This window comes from Manihot esculenta, chromosome 5 (genome assembly GCF_001659605.2).
Source record: "Manihot esculenta cultivar AM560-2 chromosome 5, M.esculenta_v8, whole genome shotgun sequence".
Classification (NCBI taxonomy): domain Eukaryota; kingdom Viridiplantae; phylum Streptophyta; class Magnoliopsida; order Malpighiales; family Euphorbiaceae; genus Manihot; species Manihot esculenta.
This window is the reverse complement of record NC_035165.2, coordinates 10,625,124-10,641,614: the sequence shown is the minus strand read 5'-3', so window position 1 is coordinate 10,641,614 and position 16,491 is coordinate 10,625,124. Positions and strand designations below refer to the sequence as shown.

General features: G+C 36.0%; 1 protein-coding gene across 1 annotated transcript; it reads left to right on the top strand.

Moving 5' to 3' along the window:
* Positions 1–1,093: 1,093 nt before the first annotated feature.
* Positions 1,094–3,213, top strand: LOC110616005 (putative SNAP25 homologous protein SNAP30). Its single transcript, XM_021758300.2, has 6 exons — positions 1,094–1,330; positions 1,808–2,264; positions 2,367–2,460; positions 2,560–2,690; positions 2,782–2,879; positions 3,006–3,213. Exons 2-6 carry the CDS (start codon positions 1,917–1,919, stop codon positions 3,103–3,105), a joined length of 771 nt encoding a protein of 256 aa, XP_021613992.1. The 5' UTR covers positions 1,094–1,330; positions 1,808–1,916; the 3' UTR covers positions 3,106–3,213.
* Positions 3,214–16,491: the final 13,278 nt, after the last annotated feature.

Here is a 16,491-nt window from a genome sequence, read left to right as displayed (position 1 = left end):
GGGCTTTAGCCTAAAAGGTTATCGATGTAGGCGAATTTAATATAAATTTGACTTCATAAATATAAAAGGCTTAACTATAAAAAATAAATAATATGTTTTCATTGTTTTTACTTGCAAAAATTCATTACAAAACTTATAAATGCAGCAAAATTAAATTAAAATAATAATAAAAATTTAGACAATTTGTAAATCATTCCGTATATATTTTTAATTATGTTTCAATTTCAATCCAATTTATTCAAAGTATATAAAATTTTTTATTTAATTTAAAGAGAATGCGCTAAAAATTAAAAATTTTAATTATGTTATATGTGACGCTGATGATAAATAGATGAAGAATTTTTGAGATTTTTTAAAAGAGTTACTTCGCTTGTGACTGAAATATAAATCATCTATAAAAATATAATTTATATCGAATCTTTTGATTCATATAAATTTATTATCGAGTCTAATTGTATGAAAACTTTTGAGCTTATTTACAATAAAGAAAAATTTCTTTAGAGTGAATATTAAAAATAAAATGTAAAAATTAAAAAATTTATAAAAAACCTAATTGATCAAATTAAATCAAATTGAATCAAATTAATTGATTAAATTGATTTCTGTTTAAAATTAATTGATTTAATTTTTATAAATATTAAAATTTTAATTTTTAAATTATTTAATTCGATTTAAAATTAAGTCGAATGGACTAAACATTCAACCATATGCAGTAATACAGGATCACATGCACGTTAGCAGCTCCACAACTAAGAATCTAAATTAAACTCAGTTTCTTAAATTTAAGCTATTGAAAGAGAGTCGACTTACAGTAACTACATTGCATAATGTAATTTTAATATAATTGAAATTTCAGTTTCTTAAATTATATATATATATATTTTCTTTCATCCTTAATGTTTAGTTAATTTTTTAATATTTTAAAAAAATAAAAAAATTATTTGATTGATTTTTAAAAAAATTAAAAAATTAAAAAATTAAATTGATATTATATAGAAGAGAAAAAAAAAATATTTCTAATTTAACAAACTATCCTTGATAAACTCAGAGTTTATAATAGCCGTGTTACAAAAATTGTCCTCCCTCCAAAGATCAGAAGAAAAACTCCAACGGTCTAAAAATATCCGCAAATTAGAGACCTCTTTCTTTTTCCGCGGCGCCTTCCATCCGTTTTCTTTTCAAACTGCGGAAGAGAGACTCTTTCTCTCTAATAATCTCTAATCCTTTCCTATTTCTACTCTTAAACAAATCTCTAATTCTTCCTCTTCTCTTTTGCATAACAAACTTCCAACTCCTCTCTTTGGAGATTGCCAACACACAGGAAACCCAGGTTTGTTGATTTCTTTCACTTTCTAATGCGATTTTGTTATCAAATTTCTGCTACATCTTTGATCAACCGATCTTGATTGCATCTGGACCCTTGAAACGAATATTTATATTCTTTTATGTAAAATATTGTTTTGGGTTCCGTTTGAATTCTGTTATTTATCGTCAATATCAAAGATAACCGTGAGGAGTGTAATTGGGGATTCCAGCGAGTACTTGTTCGATCTCTTTTTTTGGTATGGGGTTCATTCTGGATTCTTGGCATGCTTTTATTGCAAATGTGATCTACTGTTAATTGCCTTGAAAGGTTCCCATTCTTTTATTCTTTTTGATGCTATTACCTTATTTTGATTTATCATACATTAATTGTTGGTTTTTCTAAATTGTCTCTGTTTTGAGATCCTCATACTACTGCTGAAGCCATTTTTTTAACATCATTGAAGTCATTAGTTGTTCACTAATTAACTATGTTTATGTTTAGGAAACATAAGCAGAGTTTCTCAAGAATCCCATCATTTTGTCTCCTGGGTTTTGGATTTTCAACCTCATTTATACACCTTTGATGTGTACAATCTTTCCTTAAAGACAAAATGTTTGGATTTATGAAAGCACCTGCAAATAAAGCAACTAAGGCAGATCAGACTGACCCTTTCGATTCAGATGATGAATCCAATGGCAAACGTCAGCCTGCAGATGATGACAGATACAAGAATGGCTTCCGGGACTCAGGAGGACTAGAGAACCAAAGTGTTCAAGAGCTGGAGAATTATGCTATGTACAAGGCTGAGGAGACAACAAGTGGTGTTAATAATTGCCTAAGGATTGCAGAGGACATCAAACAAGATGCTACGAAAACTCTTGATATGTTGCATGCTCAGGGTGACCAAATCAACAGGACCCACCAGATGGCTGTGGATATGGACAAGGATCTGAGTAAGGTGAGATCAATATATAATTTTGAATTCATTTTACATTGTCCCTGTTTATCTGGAAAGTTTTAATTGTGAATCATTCCTAAGTCCTTGTATTGCTATTGTTAGGGTGAAAAGCTGTTAAATAATCTTGGGGGCATCTTCTCCAAGCCTTGGAAACCTAAGAAGACCAAGAAAATAACAGGGCCTGTGACCACAGCAGGTCTTTAATTCTGATGTCACTGGATAGTTTATTTTTTAAGAAATTTACCTGACTTGAGTATATAATTATGCTTTTCATTGATGTTCTTTTTGGCTGCAGATAAGCCATCCAAAAAAAGTGCAAAAAACAAAGAAGAAAGAGAAAAGCTGGGTGTAGGAGGTAAAGCTAGAGGACATTCAGCTCCTGCATCACCTCCTTCTGAACCATTAACTGCCATGCAGAAAGTGGAGGTTTGTGCCTTTTAACTGGTGATTAGGAATGCTTGATTTTATTTGAGCTGTATTATTGAATTCATATATTTGTTTTCTTTGTCTATGGCAGCTAGAGAAGGCAAAACAAGATGATGGGCTTTCAGATTTGAGTAATATCCTTGGTGATTTGAAGGGCATGGCTTGTGAGATGGGAAATGAAATTGACAGGTCAGCAATGATATTCTTCTTATTGAGTATAGAAATAACTCAATTCTGCATTATTTCTGTAAATTATTATATTTTAAGCTTCTAACTTTGCACAAATGTTCTAACTTGTATGGCAAATGCATACAGGCAAAATAAAGCCCTTGATAATCTAGGTGGGGATATTGATGAGCTGAACTCTCGAGTAAAAGGAGCCAATCAGCGTGCACGCCATTTACTTGCGAAGTGACACTCAGCAGCCACCAGATTACCAATACCTGATTTCTTCACATTGCTCACTGCTAGTAATATCCTTTTTACTGGAAAATACATTTTTTGTAACAAAGAAAGTTATAGAGCGGTGTATTTAATAATATTAATAATAATATAATTCTTTATAATTTTCAAGATATTAGATTTTTTCCCTTTTTACTGGAAAATACATTTTTAGTAAAAAAAAGTTGCAAGAGAGATGTATTTAATAATATTAATAATAATGTAATTCTTTATAATTTTCAAGGTATTACATTTTTTCTCTTTTTATTGGAAATACATTCTTTTTGTAAAAAAAGTTATAGAGAGATGTATTTAATAATATTAATAATAATGTAATTTGTTATAATTTTCAAGACATTATTTTTTTTCGATTATTTTTGTAAAGACATTGCTTATTGATATTGTATAATATGTGCCCAAAGCATGCCATTTATTGTTGCCATTCGACAGAGTCACAACAAAACTTTAATAACCTATAACTCTCAATCATACAAGCCTCACCCATAAGAAAGGAGACCCGATCATCATAATGGTTAACATTTGGAACGGTAGAAGAGTTGCCCTCTTGTGTCTAGTTGAGCCTCCTATAACATCTAAGTTATCGTTAAAATGATATCATTCAGCAGATTCCAATTACGCCTACAATTGCGGAATCTCTTATCCATTAACGGGTACTAATCAGATTTCTAGGAAAATCGCCAACTAACATTGTCTTCTTATGGTATAAAAGTAAAGCATATACAGAGTTAAAAGTATACATTCTTACACTCTTTTTAAACTCAAATAATCTATTTACACTCACCCTTTCTAATAAGTTACTGACTTGAGCGTCAAAATGACTGCTTATAAGTACCGATCACCTAACTTTCTTTTTTTTTTTTTTGCAGAGTGATAAATTACTTTCAGCTTCTTTTCGATCACATCATTTGGTTCTATTGCCGAGATCCCCATCGAGTTTTTCTTGTTCATTTGGAGATAAATGCGGCCTAGCATTTCTATTTACCTTTTCACTTAAAATTCCTTTTAATTTCTCACACTTTACTCTTAAAATGGCTAAAAACTCATGAGCTGTTGCTAAGTCTAGTGCCAACAGGGGAGCTATCGTCTCCTCCACCCCTGGCAGTGGACATGACACTTTTCCATAGTCAATGAGACAAACTTCAATAATTTGAATAATGAGCAGATGGTTCAATACATAAAAAGGCTGCAGGCAACTCTTAAGCAATGTAAAACTCGGGAGGAGGCCTCATTCATGACTCCTATAATAAGGGAGGAAGCTTCTTTCGAGACCTTAAAGACTCAGACGGAGGCAATTGACACGTAGTTTAAAGGAAAGGTCAAACTAAATGATGAAAAATCATCGGACAAGGCCCCAAAGACATTGACTGGAAGTTGGTTCGTGTTGTACAAAGGTACTAGAAGGAGGAAAAGGAAGATTATAGTTTGGATGACGTTCACCCCTGTCGGAGGAAATTCTTGTAGAAACTTTTCTCACAAAGTTCAATCTGCCTGTTTGGATAAGTATGACGGGACAGTAAACCCCAGGAGTCATCTGGCTATCTTTCGGACTACGATTTAGGTACAGGATGTTAACATTTTGTGTTGTGTCGAGTCTTTCCATCCATCCTCACAGGTTTGGCCTAGAAATAGTACCAGCATCTGAGTTTAAGTTATATCCATAGTTTTACACAACTTGCCATGTTATTTAAATCCAAATTTGTTACTTGTATACCTCTTAAAAAACTCTTCTCAGACTTGTGAAAAATCAAATAAAGAAAGGGCGAGTCTTTAAGGAGTTTTATCTCACGTTTCACTGCTGAAGCCATACATATTGAAGAATTGGATCACAAGATAGCATGCAAAACATTAAAGAAAGTGTAACGACTCAGAAATCCGGACCGCTACCGGCGCTAGAATCCAGAATGGCATAAGGCCGCCGGGACCCGTAGCAAGCTTACTATGCATCCTGTACAGTCGGTATAATCCCTAAACATGAACAAACATTACCATAAAATATTTAAAACTTTACCTTTAACCAGTTTGACCTGCATATGCACTATGACTGATCTCATAGAACCCCTAGGGTCAGCATACCCTATGTCAAACTTGGTCCATCACATATAACAACATAAAATAAAATTCATGCACAAGGGATTATCCAACTCGGGCCAAGCACAATACTATCACTCTAAACATATTACATAAAATCATTTTACAGCATAACTCTTTTACATTAATACATAAACGTACATTACATCATGTCCACTACCATTCTATTACAAAACATGACCATAGCCATAGCTTGGTGACTTCTTGAACTACCTCTGACCCTGCATACCTGGGGTTAGGGGAGAGGGGTGAGCTATAAAGCCTAGTGAGCAGAAACCATAAAAGAAAACAGTTCATTTTAACGTATGCTATCATGGAATACATCACATCACAGACATATCACATCAAGGATGAATTTGTCACCGATAGCCCTCTACATACCGTAGTACGTCCAACTATACCAGGGGCGATGAGGCCACACCTAGTATTCGCTTACATAACTCATGTCATAACAAGTCCAACTACACCAGGGGCGATTAGGCCTCACCTAGTGTTCGCTTACATTTATCATAGTGCCAGGGGCAACTTGGTCTTTCTATCTTATATCATACTATGTCATATCATATCATACCATGTCATATCATATCATTTCACATCGTACTGAGGGCTAAAGGATCATTCAAGATTCATCCACATCAACAACATAATATGCAATGCAACATATTCGTGAATTCTAATGCAAACAACCTATTACATAACATGGTAATCATGATGCATGAACATGCTTAACATTTGATTTATTTTAAAACATAAGGTTCAGTTCCACTCAACTTTGGCTAGCTCTGGACCAACTCTGAACGGCCGACACTGCTAAACACCTCGGTTCCTCGGGTCCGATCCTACACAGGTAGACTCCAGTGAGGTGCCAAACATACTCTAAACAACTCATAAACAACTACCCAAAAACCCCCTAAAGCATCACTTAAACATGCATAGAAAACACTCAAGAAAAGGCTGGACATGGTACTTTCGGCGGCACCTTCGGCGGCCGAACCCTCTCTCCAGAGATGAAACTCGGGCACTTTCGGCGGCACCTTCGGCGGCCGAAAGTCCCTCTCCAGAGACGAAAGTCAGGCACTTTCGGCGGCCGAACCTTCCTTCGGCGGCCAAAAGTCTGCTTTCAAGCCAAAACTCAACTTTCGGGGGCAAGGTTTGGCGGCCAATCCATGCATCCATAGGCAGGTTCGGCGGCCGAAACTACTTTCGGCGGCCGAACCTGAGTTCGTCCAGAACTCAGCCTCATGCACCAACAGCCTCTTAAACCATATTAAACACCCCACAACATACACCCAACTTCTCAGCACATGCACAAACTCTTAACCATGCACAAAGGGGCTTAACAACTTGATTAAACTCCAAAAACAATATCAAAACATACATAGATAGTTTATGACCCACATAGGCCAAAACCATCAAAACAACCCAAATCCTCACATACTCTCTCCCCATCATGCATACTCACTCCCACATGCATAAAGGAGCATAACTAACAACATATCATCACATAAACACATATAAACATACATTGGGCATAAAACCCACATAAACCTAAACATGCATATCTACCCATACTCAACCATTAAAACCTCTTAAAACTTCATTAAAACATAAAGGAAAGCAAGGATCTACACTTACCTCTTGAAGATCGAGGGGTGGTGTGATCCCTAACTTGGGGGTGTGGAGGATCCAAGCTCCAAAAGCCTCCAAACTCCCAAAACTCCTTTTTAAGCTTCAAAACTTCAAAACAAGGGTAGATCTCATGAAAACTTGAAGGTGGGTAGAGAAAATCATGAAAACGACCAAAGGAGGGCCAAAACTCACTTGAGCTCGAGAATGGGGAGAAAACTCGCCCATTTCCGATCTGAGGGCTTTTTATAGGCGGCCTGCTGAATCACCTTCGGCAGCCTAATGTGCCCCCTAAACTCATGCATGTTCGGCGGCCGAACCTTGGTTCATTCAAACAAGGCTTTCGGAGGCCAAAGGCGCTCCTGAAGCCTTTCCATGTTCGGCAGCCGAACTTCACTTTCGGCGGCCGAACCTGGTAAAAGCCTCCTTGGTCTTTTCTTTTCAAAACTCACATTCTTTTCCAATTAAAACCATGAAATTAGTAAAAACATTTTAGAAATCACATTTTTCCCCTCTAGAAGACTCTGGCATCATCAAAATTCCATATTTCAACGGAGATTCCGCCGGAAGGTAGGGATTCCAATGCCGGAATCTAGCCGGGTATTACAGAAAGGGACTCACAACATAAAGTTTATGGATTCATTAATCAAGAACCTAGCAGCCACTTATTAGCAGTTAATGGACAAGGTACAAAAGTATACTCGGTTGGATGATGAAGTCTAGGCGCTGAGAGAGGATAAGATTTCAAGTCAAAATACAACTCAAAAGCTAGAAAGGCGAGACTATGAAGGAGATTAGAAGAATTATCTCATGTCTCGGGGAGGAAGAACAAGGTAAGTATAAGAATTACACTTTCTTATATGACTCGCGAACACATTTTTGATGTAGATTAGGAAGAATAACAAATAGGTCAGATGGCCTTTTAAGCTCAACCTTGGTAGAGCCACTAAGCGGGACAAGACAAAATACTGTCGATTCCATGAAGATCATGGATGCACAATGAATGAATATCAGCAGTTGAAGAACGAACTCAAAAGACTGATAAGGGATGGTACGCTCTAGAAGTTTGCCAAGAAAGACTAAGAGGACAAGAGATCCAAGCCTGAGATAAGAGTACCAGAAAACATTATTGATTTTGAACCCATTAGGATTATACAGGTGATTGCAGGTGGCCTTAGTGATTGTAAGGAAAAGAATAAGTGCACCCCTGAGGATGTCTTATATGTAGAGCAAGAACCATGGAAGAAACAAGAGATAAAGTTCAGGCCAATGGATAGAGTGACAAAAACTTTGCACAATGACTTGCTATTTATAAGCATTCGGTTGAACATGTATGATGTAAGACGAGTCTTGGTAGACACAGGTAGCTCTATTAACCTTCTCACTTTATAAGTGTTTAATAAGTTGGGTTTAGATAAAAACAATCTTATTAAAGTCTCCTACCCATTAGTGGGACTAGGGGATAAAACCGTGGCAGTTCTTGGCACCATTAATCTCTTGCTTGTGCTAAGAGATGAGAAGTACAAGTGGAAGCTATATGTAGAATTTGCAGTGGTAGATATTCCACTTGCCTATAATGTAATAGTCGGTTACCCGGTCTTAAACTGCCATATGATAATAATTAACATGGGTACCTTATGTTTAAAGTTACCAACACTAGATGATTGACAATTGTTTGAGGCAGTCAGAAGTCAATACAAGAATGTTATAGGCACTCCATGAAAAGTCTCAGGAAAGCAATAATGTCGATTGATTTGTTAGAAAAATCAGACTCTCATATGAAGCCAGAATTAGCAGACCCAGTAGAGGAAATCCACTTGGAAGCAAATAAAAATGTGCATTTTTGAACTACATTGAGTAGTGTAGTAAAAGATAATTTAGTAAAATTACTAAAACATAGAATGACCATCTTTGCTTGGTATCCAGAAGATGTAACAAGTGTATGCCCAATCTTAATCACCCACAAACTATCTGTTGATGAGTCAATAAAATCGGTATTGCAAAAGAAAAGAAAATTTGCCCTGGAGAGACAATAGGTGATTAACAAAGAAGTTAACAAACTCTTGAGTGCAGGTTTAATAAAGGAAGTTCAATATCCTACATGGTTCGCCAATGTAGTATTGGTCAAAGAGGCAAATGAAAAGTGGAGGATGTACATAGACTTTACCGATCTAAATAAGGCATGCCTGAAGGATCACTATGCACTCCCATCCATCGACAGATTAGTAAACTCTACCTCAGGCCATGCCCTGGTCTTTTTTTAGATGTCATTTCAGGATACCTTGAGAAGTACATTAAGACTTTGTAGAAGAAACTTAAACTTGAATCTGTATGAAAATGTATGCATATGATATGTTTTGTTAGACTAAAAAACAAGTATTAAAACTATACTGGTTAGTACCTGATTGGCCAGTTTGCAAAGAAAAATTCATAACTCAAGTTAGGATGGTCAGAATTAGATGTAATATATCTTGTTAGAAAGCTAAGACATAAATACACAAAGTTCATGAGAAAGATTAGTCTAATTCTATCCATAAGACATTTGGAAATGTAACAAAATCTCAGGCAGAAACAAATATAAATATGAATATTGACCTAAAGGGATTGACATGTTAGCATTGTTGCCAAATCATGTACGTGCTAACTTGACGTGCCTGCTTTACGCACGTGCTAACTTAATAAACTAAAACTTTATACACATGTTCTTAATGAAATAACAATATGTCCATGACTGAATATGGTCTATTATACACACATGTATGCTTTTAAGAACTCGTTTTATCGACATGCTTGCTTATGAATGTATAATCTGACATGCTTACTTGTTTCAATATGTTAAGCATCTCAATGGATAATTTTAGTATAAATAAATATTTAACATGTAAATATGCATTCTTGGCCCTAGTAAACATTAGTGGAAGTCATGTACAGAATAAGGGCGTAGCAAGACATATACAGTTTAGTAGTATTACACCCTAATGGGCTACATGATATGATATTTTTGACACACCATGTATCATACAGTTTCTCGGCTTTTGAACTATACAATCATAGCATTCGCCCCTAGGCCATACAGTTTGGCACTTTATGCTATACATACTTTTTCCTTGTCTAGCTAGTTGGTTCTGCTAAGAGTTTATAGGGGTTAAGATTTAATTATAAGACTTGTTAATATCTTATAAGCATGCATACAAAATGGTTACCATAATATGAATGACCTTACATATATACAACTGCATGACTTAATTTGCTCACTTTTTACCCACAAATATACAAAATTTCCACACAGTCTTATGAAATGATTTTGTTGTAACTGTCATGCGTAATCTTATTTATTCTTCGTATGAATATATTATTCTTAATCCACTAGGCGTGAGCTCAGCACATTGGACTTTTCTATACGCAGATAACGGGCAAAGGAAGTGATAAATAAGATGCCTGGTTCTGCATCAACACGGAGACATCATCATAACTAGTTAATCTCAACTTTCGTAAAGAGGTTGTTTATGTTTGACATGTACATAAGTAGTCCACCAGGAGTCTATAAATGAGTGTTAAAAACAGTAAAAATATAAATCAATATATTTACTACTTTAAGTTAATATGTCCCATTTATAGATTTAATAGTGTGAATTGAGTAAATATTGAGAATTTATGATTTATTTTTGACAGAGATAATTGCTAAAAAACAAGCAAGACTTTTGGAGTTTCTCCTTTTAAAATTGTTAATGTGAATTAATATATTTTTAAATAAATTAAATAACAACTAATAATGTATAAGCTAATTTAAGTCTATATATGTAATTGTATATAGTATAGCATGTGGCATCCTTTACTCAGCTATTTAATAAATGGGTAAGGGCTGTTACATTTTTTGGTATCAAAGTAAAGGTTTAGGCGGTTCTAGGATATAGTATAGGTGAATGTACATACCAAATGTGTCAAGGTTATGATATAACTATGTAAATTTGATGTAAACCTGTTTTGTGTCTTTAATTGTTTATAGGATGTATGAGGAATTACAACATGATATAGATGAGGAGGTGGGAAGTCATGCCCTCAGAACCTATTGAGCCAACAGTTGCACTAGCTCCTTCTGGTGAAGGTAGGCCAGGAAGGGATGCATTCTTACAGCAAGTAGCAAATATGTTTAGATGAGTTTCAAGAGCAGCACCTTAGGTGCCACCATCAGTAGCAGTGCCGGTGTAGGCTCTTATTAGACCATCAATAGATAAGTTTAGATAATATAGAGCTATTGAATTCAAAGGCAGAAGGGAAGATGATGTTCCGACAACAGATTACTGGTTGAAAAGTATAGAAAGTGTGTTGCAGTAGCTCTAATTGTACCATCAGATAGTGTGGCTTATACAGTTGCTTTGTTATAGGAGGAAGCTTATCAGTGGTGGGATACCACATCACAGATAGTGCAGCATGAGCAACGGACTTGGGAATTCTTGCTGGCTGAGTTTAGAAAGAAGTATATTGGAGATTTGTATCTAGATGAAAAGAGAAGAGAGTTCCTGTATCTAAAACAGGCAAGATGACTATCGGTGAGTATGAAAAATATTTTATCAGACTAAGTAAGTATGCCCGAGAAATAGTGCCTACAAAGGAAGCTAGATGTAAAATTTTTTAGTAGGGTTTGCATAGTGACATCAGGGTGCTTTTGGTAGCCCATCCCATCAGAGAGTTCTCTACTCTTGTAAACGCAGTACTGAATATAGAAAAGATAAAAGAATAATATCAGAGCTGGAGATAAAAAGGACAATAGAAGAGAGGGCAAACCCAGACACAGGGGCAATCATCAGCCTCTCAAGCACCTATTAAGAGAAAGAGGGGTGCTCAACCATCAAGGCAAAGTTAGGTATAGAGATAAAGGCAGAGACCAATGCAGATTTCTGCAGGAAGGTTTGGGTAGCAAACTAGTACTTCTGTAGCTAGTTCAGAAGGGGCAGGCAGGGGACAATACCCAGTATGTGAGCATTGTGGTAAAAGACATTTGGGACCCTGCAAAAAACTAATAGGGGCTTGCTTCAGGTGTGGATCCACTGAGCATCTTATGAGAGACTATCCTAAAGGACAGTTATCATCAACACCACCTGTAGAGAGGCCCATTCTTGCTGGACCTAAAGGAAGAGAAAGAGGTATACGTAATCAAATTGGGGCAACTTTAGCCTTTCAGAAGGTGTATGAAACAATAGATAGACTAGACTTCAGAACACCTACTAGAGCCTATGCCATCATGGATAAGGAGGATAAAGACTCCCCATATGTGATAGTTGGTACATTCTCAATCTTTGATAAACTTGTGCATGCATTGATAGACTCAGGATCTACACATTCATACATATGTATACCCATTATCAATGAGGAAAAATTACATGCAGATTTTCTAAACCAAGATATAACAGTAACCAACCCCCTTGGCCATAGTGTGATAATGAGTAAAGTATATGGAGATTGTCCTATATCCATCTATAATCAGACTTTCTATGGTGATTTGATAGAGTTACCCTTTAGAGAATTTGATGTAATCCTTGGCATGTACTGGTTATCTAGGCATCGGGTAATAGTAGATTGCATATCAAAATGAATTATATTGAAAACACTTGAAGATGATGTAGTAGTTGTAGGGGAGAGATCAAATTATCTGTCTAATGTTATATCGAACACTACAGTTAAGAGATTGATTAGCAAGGATTGTGAAGCCTACCTAGTCTATGTGCTTGAAACTAAAAAGGATAATCTAGGTGTGCATGACATACCCACAGTGTGTGATTTCCCAGACGTTTTTTCTGAGGAACTTCCTAGGTTACCACTATTGAAAGAGGTGGAGTTTGCTATAGATGTTATACCAGGCACTGCACCTATGTCTATTGCTCTTTATAGGATGGCACCTACTGAACTAAAAGAGTTAAAAATATAGTACAATAATTTCTTGACAAGGGTTTCATACGACCTAATATCTCACCTTGAGGCGCACCCGTATTTTTTATAAAAAAGAAGAATGGGACCCTCAGGTTATGTATAGATTATAGGCAACTAAATAAGATGACAATTAAGAGTAAATACCCTTTGCTTCAAATAGATGACTTGTTCAATCAACTGAAAGGAGCAGGTATCTTTTTTAAAATTGATTTGATATCAATTTACCATCAATTGAAGATAAAAGAAACAAATGTCTCTAAAACTGCTTTTAGAACCCGATATGGACAATATGAATTTATTGTTATGCCTTTTGGGCTAACTAATGCTCCTGTAGCTTTCATGGATCTGATGAACTGCATCTCCCATCCCTAACTAGATCATATTGTAGTAGTATTCATAGATGATATCTTGATATACTCAAAGACTAAGGAAGATCACGATCAACATTTGAGGATAGTATTATAGACTCTAAGAGAGAAACAACTTTATGTCAAGCTTAGTTGTGAGATTTGGCTGAATGATATATCCTTTCTTGGAAACGTTGTGTTTGTTGAAGGAATTAGAGTAGACCCTAAAAAGATAGAAGCTATCTTTGAATGGAAACCACCTAAGAATGTAGCAGAGATTAGAAGTTTTCTAGATTTGGCTAGATATTTGTAAAGGAATTTTCAATCATTACTGCCCCACTGACTAAATTGTTATGCAAGAATGTTAAGTATGACTAGGATGAAAAATGCTAGAAGAGTTTTGAAAAGCTTAAAAGATGCTTATAGAGGCACTTGTACTTACATAGCCAGAATCGGGTAAAGATTTTATGATATACAGTGATACCTCACATAGTGAGCTTGGTTGTGTACTCATGCAAGAGGGAAAGGTAGTTGTTTATGCTTCAAGACAATTAAAGTTGTATGAAAAGGACTAACCTACCCATGCTTTAAAGTTAGCAGCCATAGTTTTTGCATTAAAGATATGGAAGCATTATCTGTATGGGGAGAAATATTATATCTATACAGATCATAAAAGTTTAAAATATTTACCAATACAAAAGGAGTTGAACCTGAGACAGAGAAGATGATTAGAGTTGCTTAAGGATTACAACTGCATTATTGACTATCATCCAAGCAAGGCCAATCTGGTAGCAGATGCACTTAGCATGAAATCCTTAGCTGCTCTAAGAGCTATGAATACTCGTCTATCTTTAGCTAATGATGGGGACATCATAGCAGAACTAAAGCTTAGACTCAATCTACTCCAACAAGTCCAGAAAGCACAGAAATGGGATATCGAAATAGCTTTGTGGATAAGGCAAGTCCAAGTGGGGAAAAAGCAAAAACATGTGGTTCATAATGATGGTTGTTTGAATTATGAAGGTAGAATATGTGTACCTAATGTTGATGACCTGAAAAAAATATTCTAAAGGAAGCACACAATAGTTCATATGTTATACATCCTACTAGCACTAAAATGTATCATGATTTCAAAATACATTATTGGTAGCCATATATGAAGAAAGATATAGTTGAATTTTTGGCTAAATGTTTGGCTTGTCAGCAGGTGAAGGTTGGGCATCAAGTTCCATATGGTCTTTTACATCCTATTTCCATATCAGAATGGAATGGGATAGGATCACTATAGATTTTGTTATGGGATTGCTACTAACACCAAAGAAAAAAGATGTCATTTGGGTGATTGTAGATAGATTGACTAAGTGAGCATATTTCTTACTAGTGACGACTGATTAGTCGTTGGAGAGATATGCAGAGCTATACATTAATGAAATAGTTCAATTACATGGAGTACCTTTTTCCATTATTTCAGATAGGGACCCGAGGTTCACATCTAGATTTTAGAAGAAATTGCACGAAGCACTGGGTACTAAGTTGAACTTTAGTATAATTTTTCATCCTCGAACAGATGGGCAATCTGAAAGGGTAATTCAAATACTGGAAGATATGCTTAGAAGTTATGTTATTGAATTTGAAAGGAGATGGGAGAGACACCTTCCATTGATTGAATTTGCATACAATAATAGTTATCATGCAAGTATTAAAATGGCACCTTATGAAGCATTGTATAGAAGGGAATGTAGAACTCTATTGTGCTGGACAAAACTCAGGGAAACTAAACTAATAGGTCTAGATTTGATGAGAAAAATAGAAGAGAATGTTAGAACTATCAAGGAAAGGTTGAAAGCAGCTTCAGATAGACAAAAGCCTTATACAGATTTGAAGAGAAAAGATATAGCATATGAAGTTGGAGATAAAGTGTTTCTTAAAGTCTCTCTATGGAAGAGGGTGCTTAGATTTGGCAAAAAGGAAAAGTTAAGTCATAGGTTTATCGGTTCATATGAGATAAATGAACTTGTAGATCCGGTAGCCTACAGGTTATTATTACTTCCAGAATTATATAAAATACATAATGTCTTCCATGTATCCATGCTGAAAAGATATAGATTTGATCCTTCTCATATCATTTCTTCTGAGACTATTTGTAACGACCCGGAAACCGGACCGCTACCGGCGCTAGGATCCAGATCGACTTAAGGTCACCGGGACCCGTAGCAAGCCTAACATACATCCTGTATACCTGTTAAATCCCATACATGATCATACATATACATAAAAACTTTAAACTTTTTCTTTCATCACTAAGCTTAATCTGAGCATGCACATAACCATAAACATAAAACCCCACATTGGAGCCCTCATCAAATGCTCCAATGGGGTAACATATCATACATTAAGCTTGGTTAACATAAAACATCTTGAAAACATTTCTTTAAAAAGATCATGTACCAAAAAGGGATTTACATACACTAGGGCCAAGCACAATTCTATCCTCAATACGGTTCTTTACATTACATCACATTATAACATTTTACAATACATGTCCACATCTAACTATTACATATATAAACTTCTATTCCTGGTGACTTCCTGGTCTAGCCCGCACCTGCAAACCTGGGGGTTGAGGGAAATGGGTGAGCTACTAGAGCCCAGTGAGCAGAATAGGAAAATAATATATATAAATTGATGCTTTCATGAAATGCATCACATCACAAACAAATCACATCAAGGATGGACTTGTCACCAATAGCCCTCTACACATTCCAATAGTGCCAAGACGTAGAATGGGTCCTGGTCTTTCCCTTAAACATATCATAACATTCCAATGTGCCAGGGACGTATAATGGGTCTTCCTGGACTTTCTCTTACATAGTGCCAGGGACGTAGAATGGGTCTTCCTGGACTTTCTCTTACATAGTGCCAGGGACGTAGAATGGGTCTTCTTGGACTTCATACCGTATCATCATCATATCATATTATTCCATATTGAGGGCTAATGGATCATCCAATATCCATCCACATCAACATCATATTATGCAATGCAACATATTCGTGAATTCTAATGCAATCAACCTAATACATGCAATACCCGGCTAGACTCCGGTATCGGAATTCCTACCGTCCGGTGGAATCTCGGATGTCGGAAGCCTCTAGTAGGGTAGAATCATGTTTTCATAAAATGTTTTAAGGTATGTCATGGTTTAAGTAAAATGGAAATGAGTTTTTGCATAAAAACAACATTGAAGGAAAACTCAGGTTCGGCCGCCGAACATGCATGCCTTCGGGAGCGCCTTTAGGCCCCCGAAAGCATAAGTGAGGAAAGTCCAGGTTCGGCCGCCGAACCTCAAGTT

Coding starts and splice junctions, on each gene's coding strand:
- LOC110616005 (XM_021758300.2), top strand. CDS start 1,917: ATGTTTGGATTTATGAAAGCACCTGCAAATAAAGCAACTAAGGCAGAT. Junction 2,265..2,366: donor TGGACAAGGATCTGAGTAAG/GTGAGATCAATA, acceptor TGCTATTGTTAG/GGTGAAAAGCTGTTAAATAA. Junction 2,880..3,005: donor ATGGGAAATGAAATTGACAG/GTCAGCAATGAT, acceptor AAATGCATACAG/GCAAAATAAAGCCCTTGATA.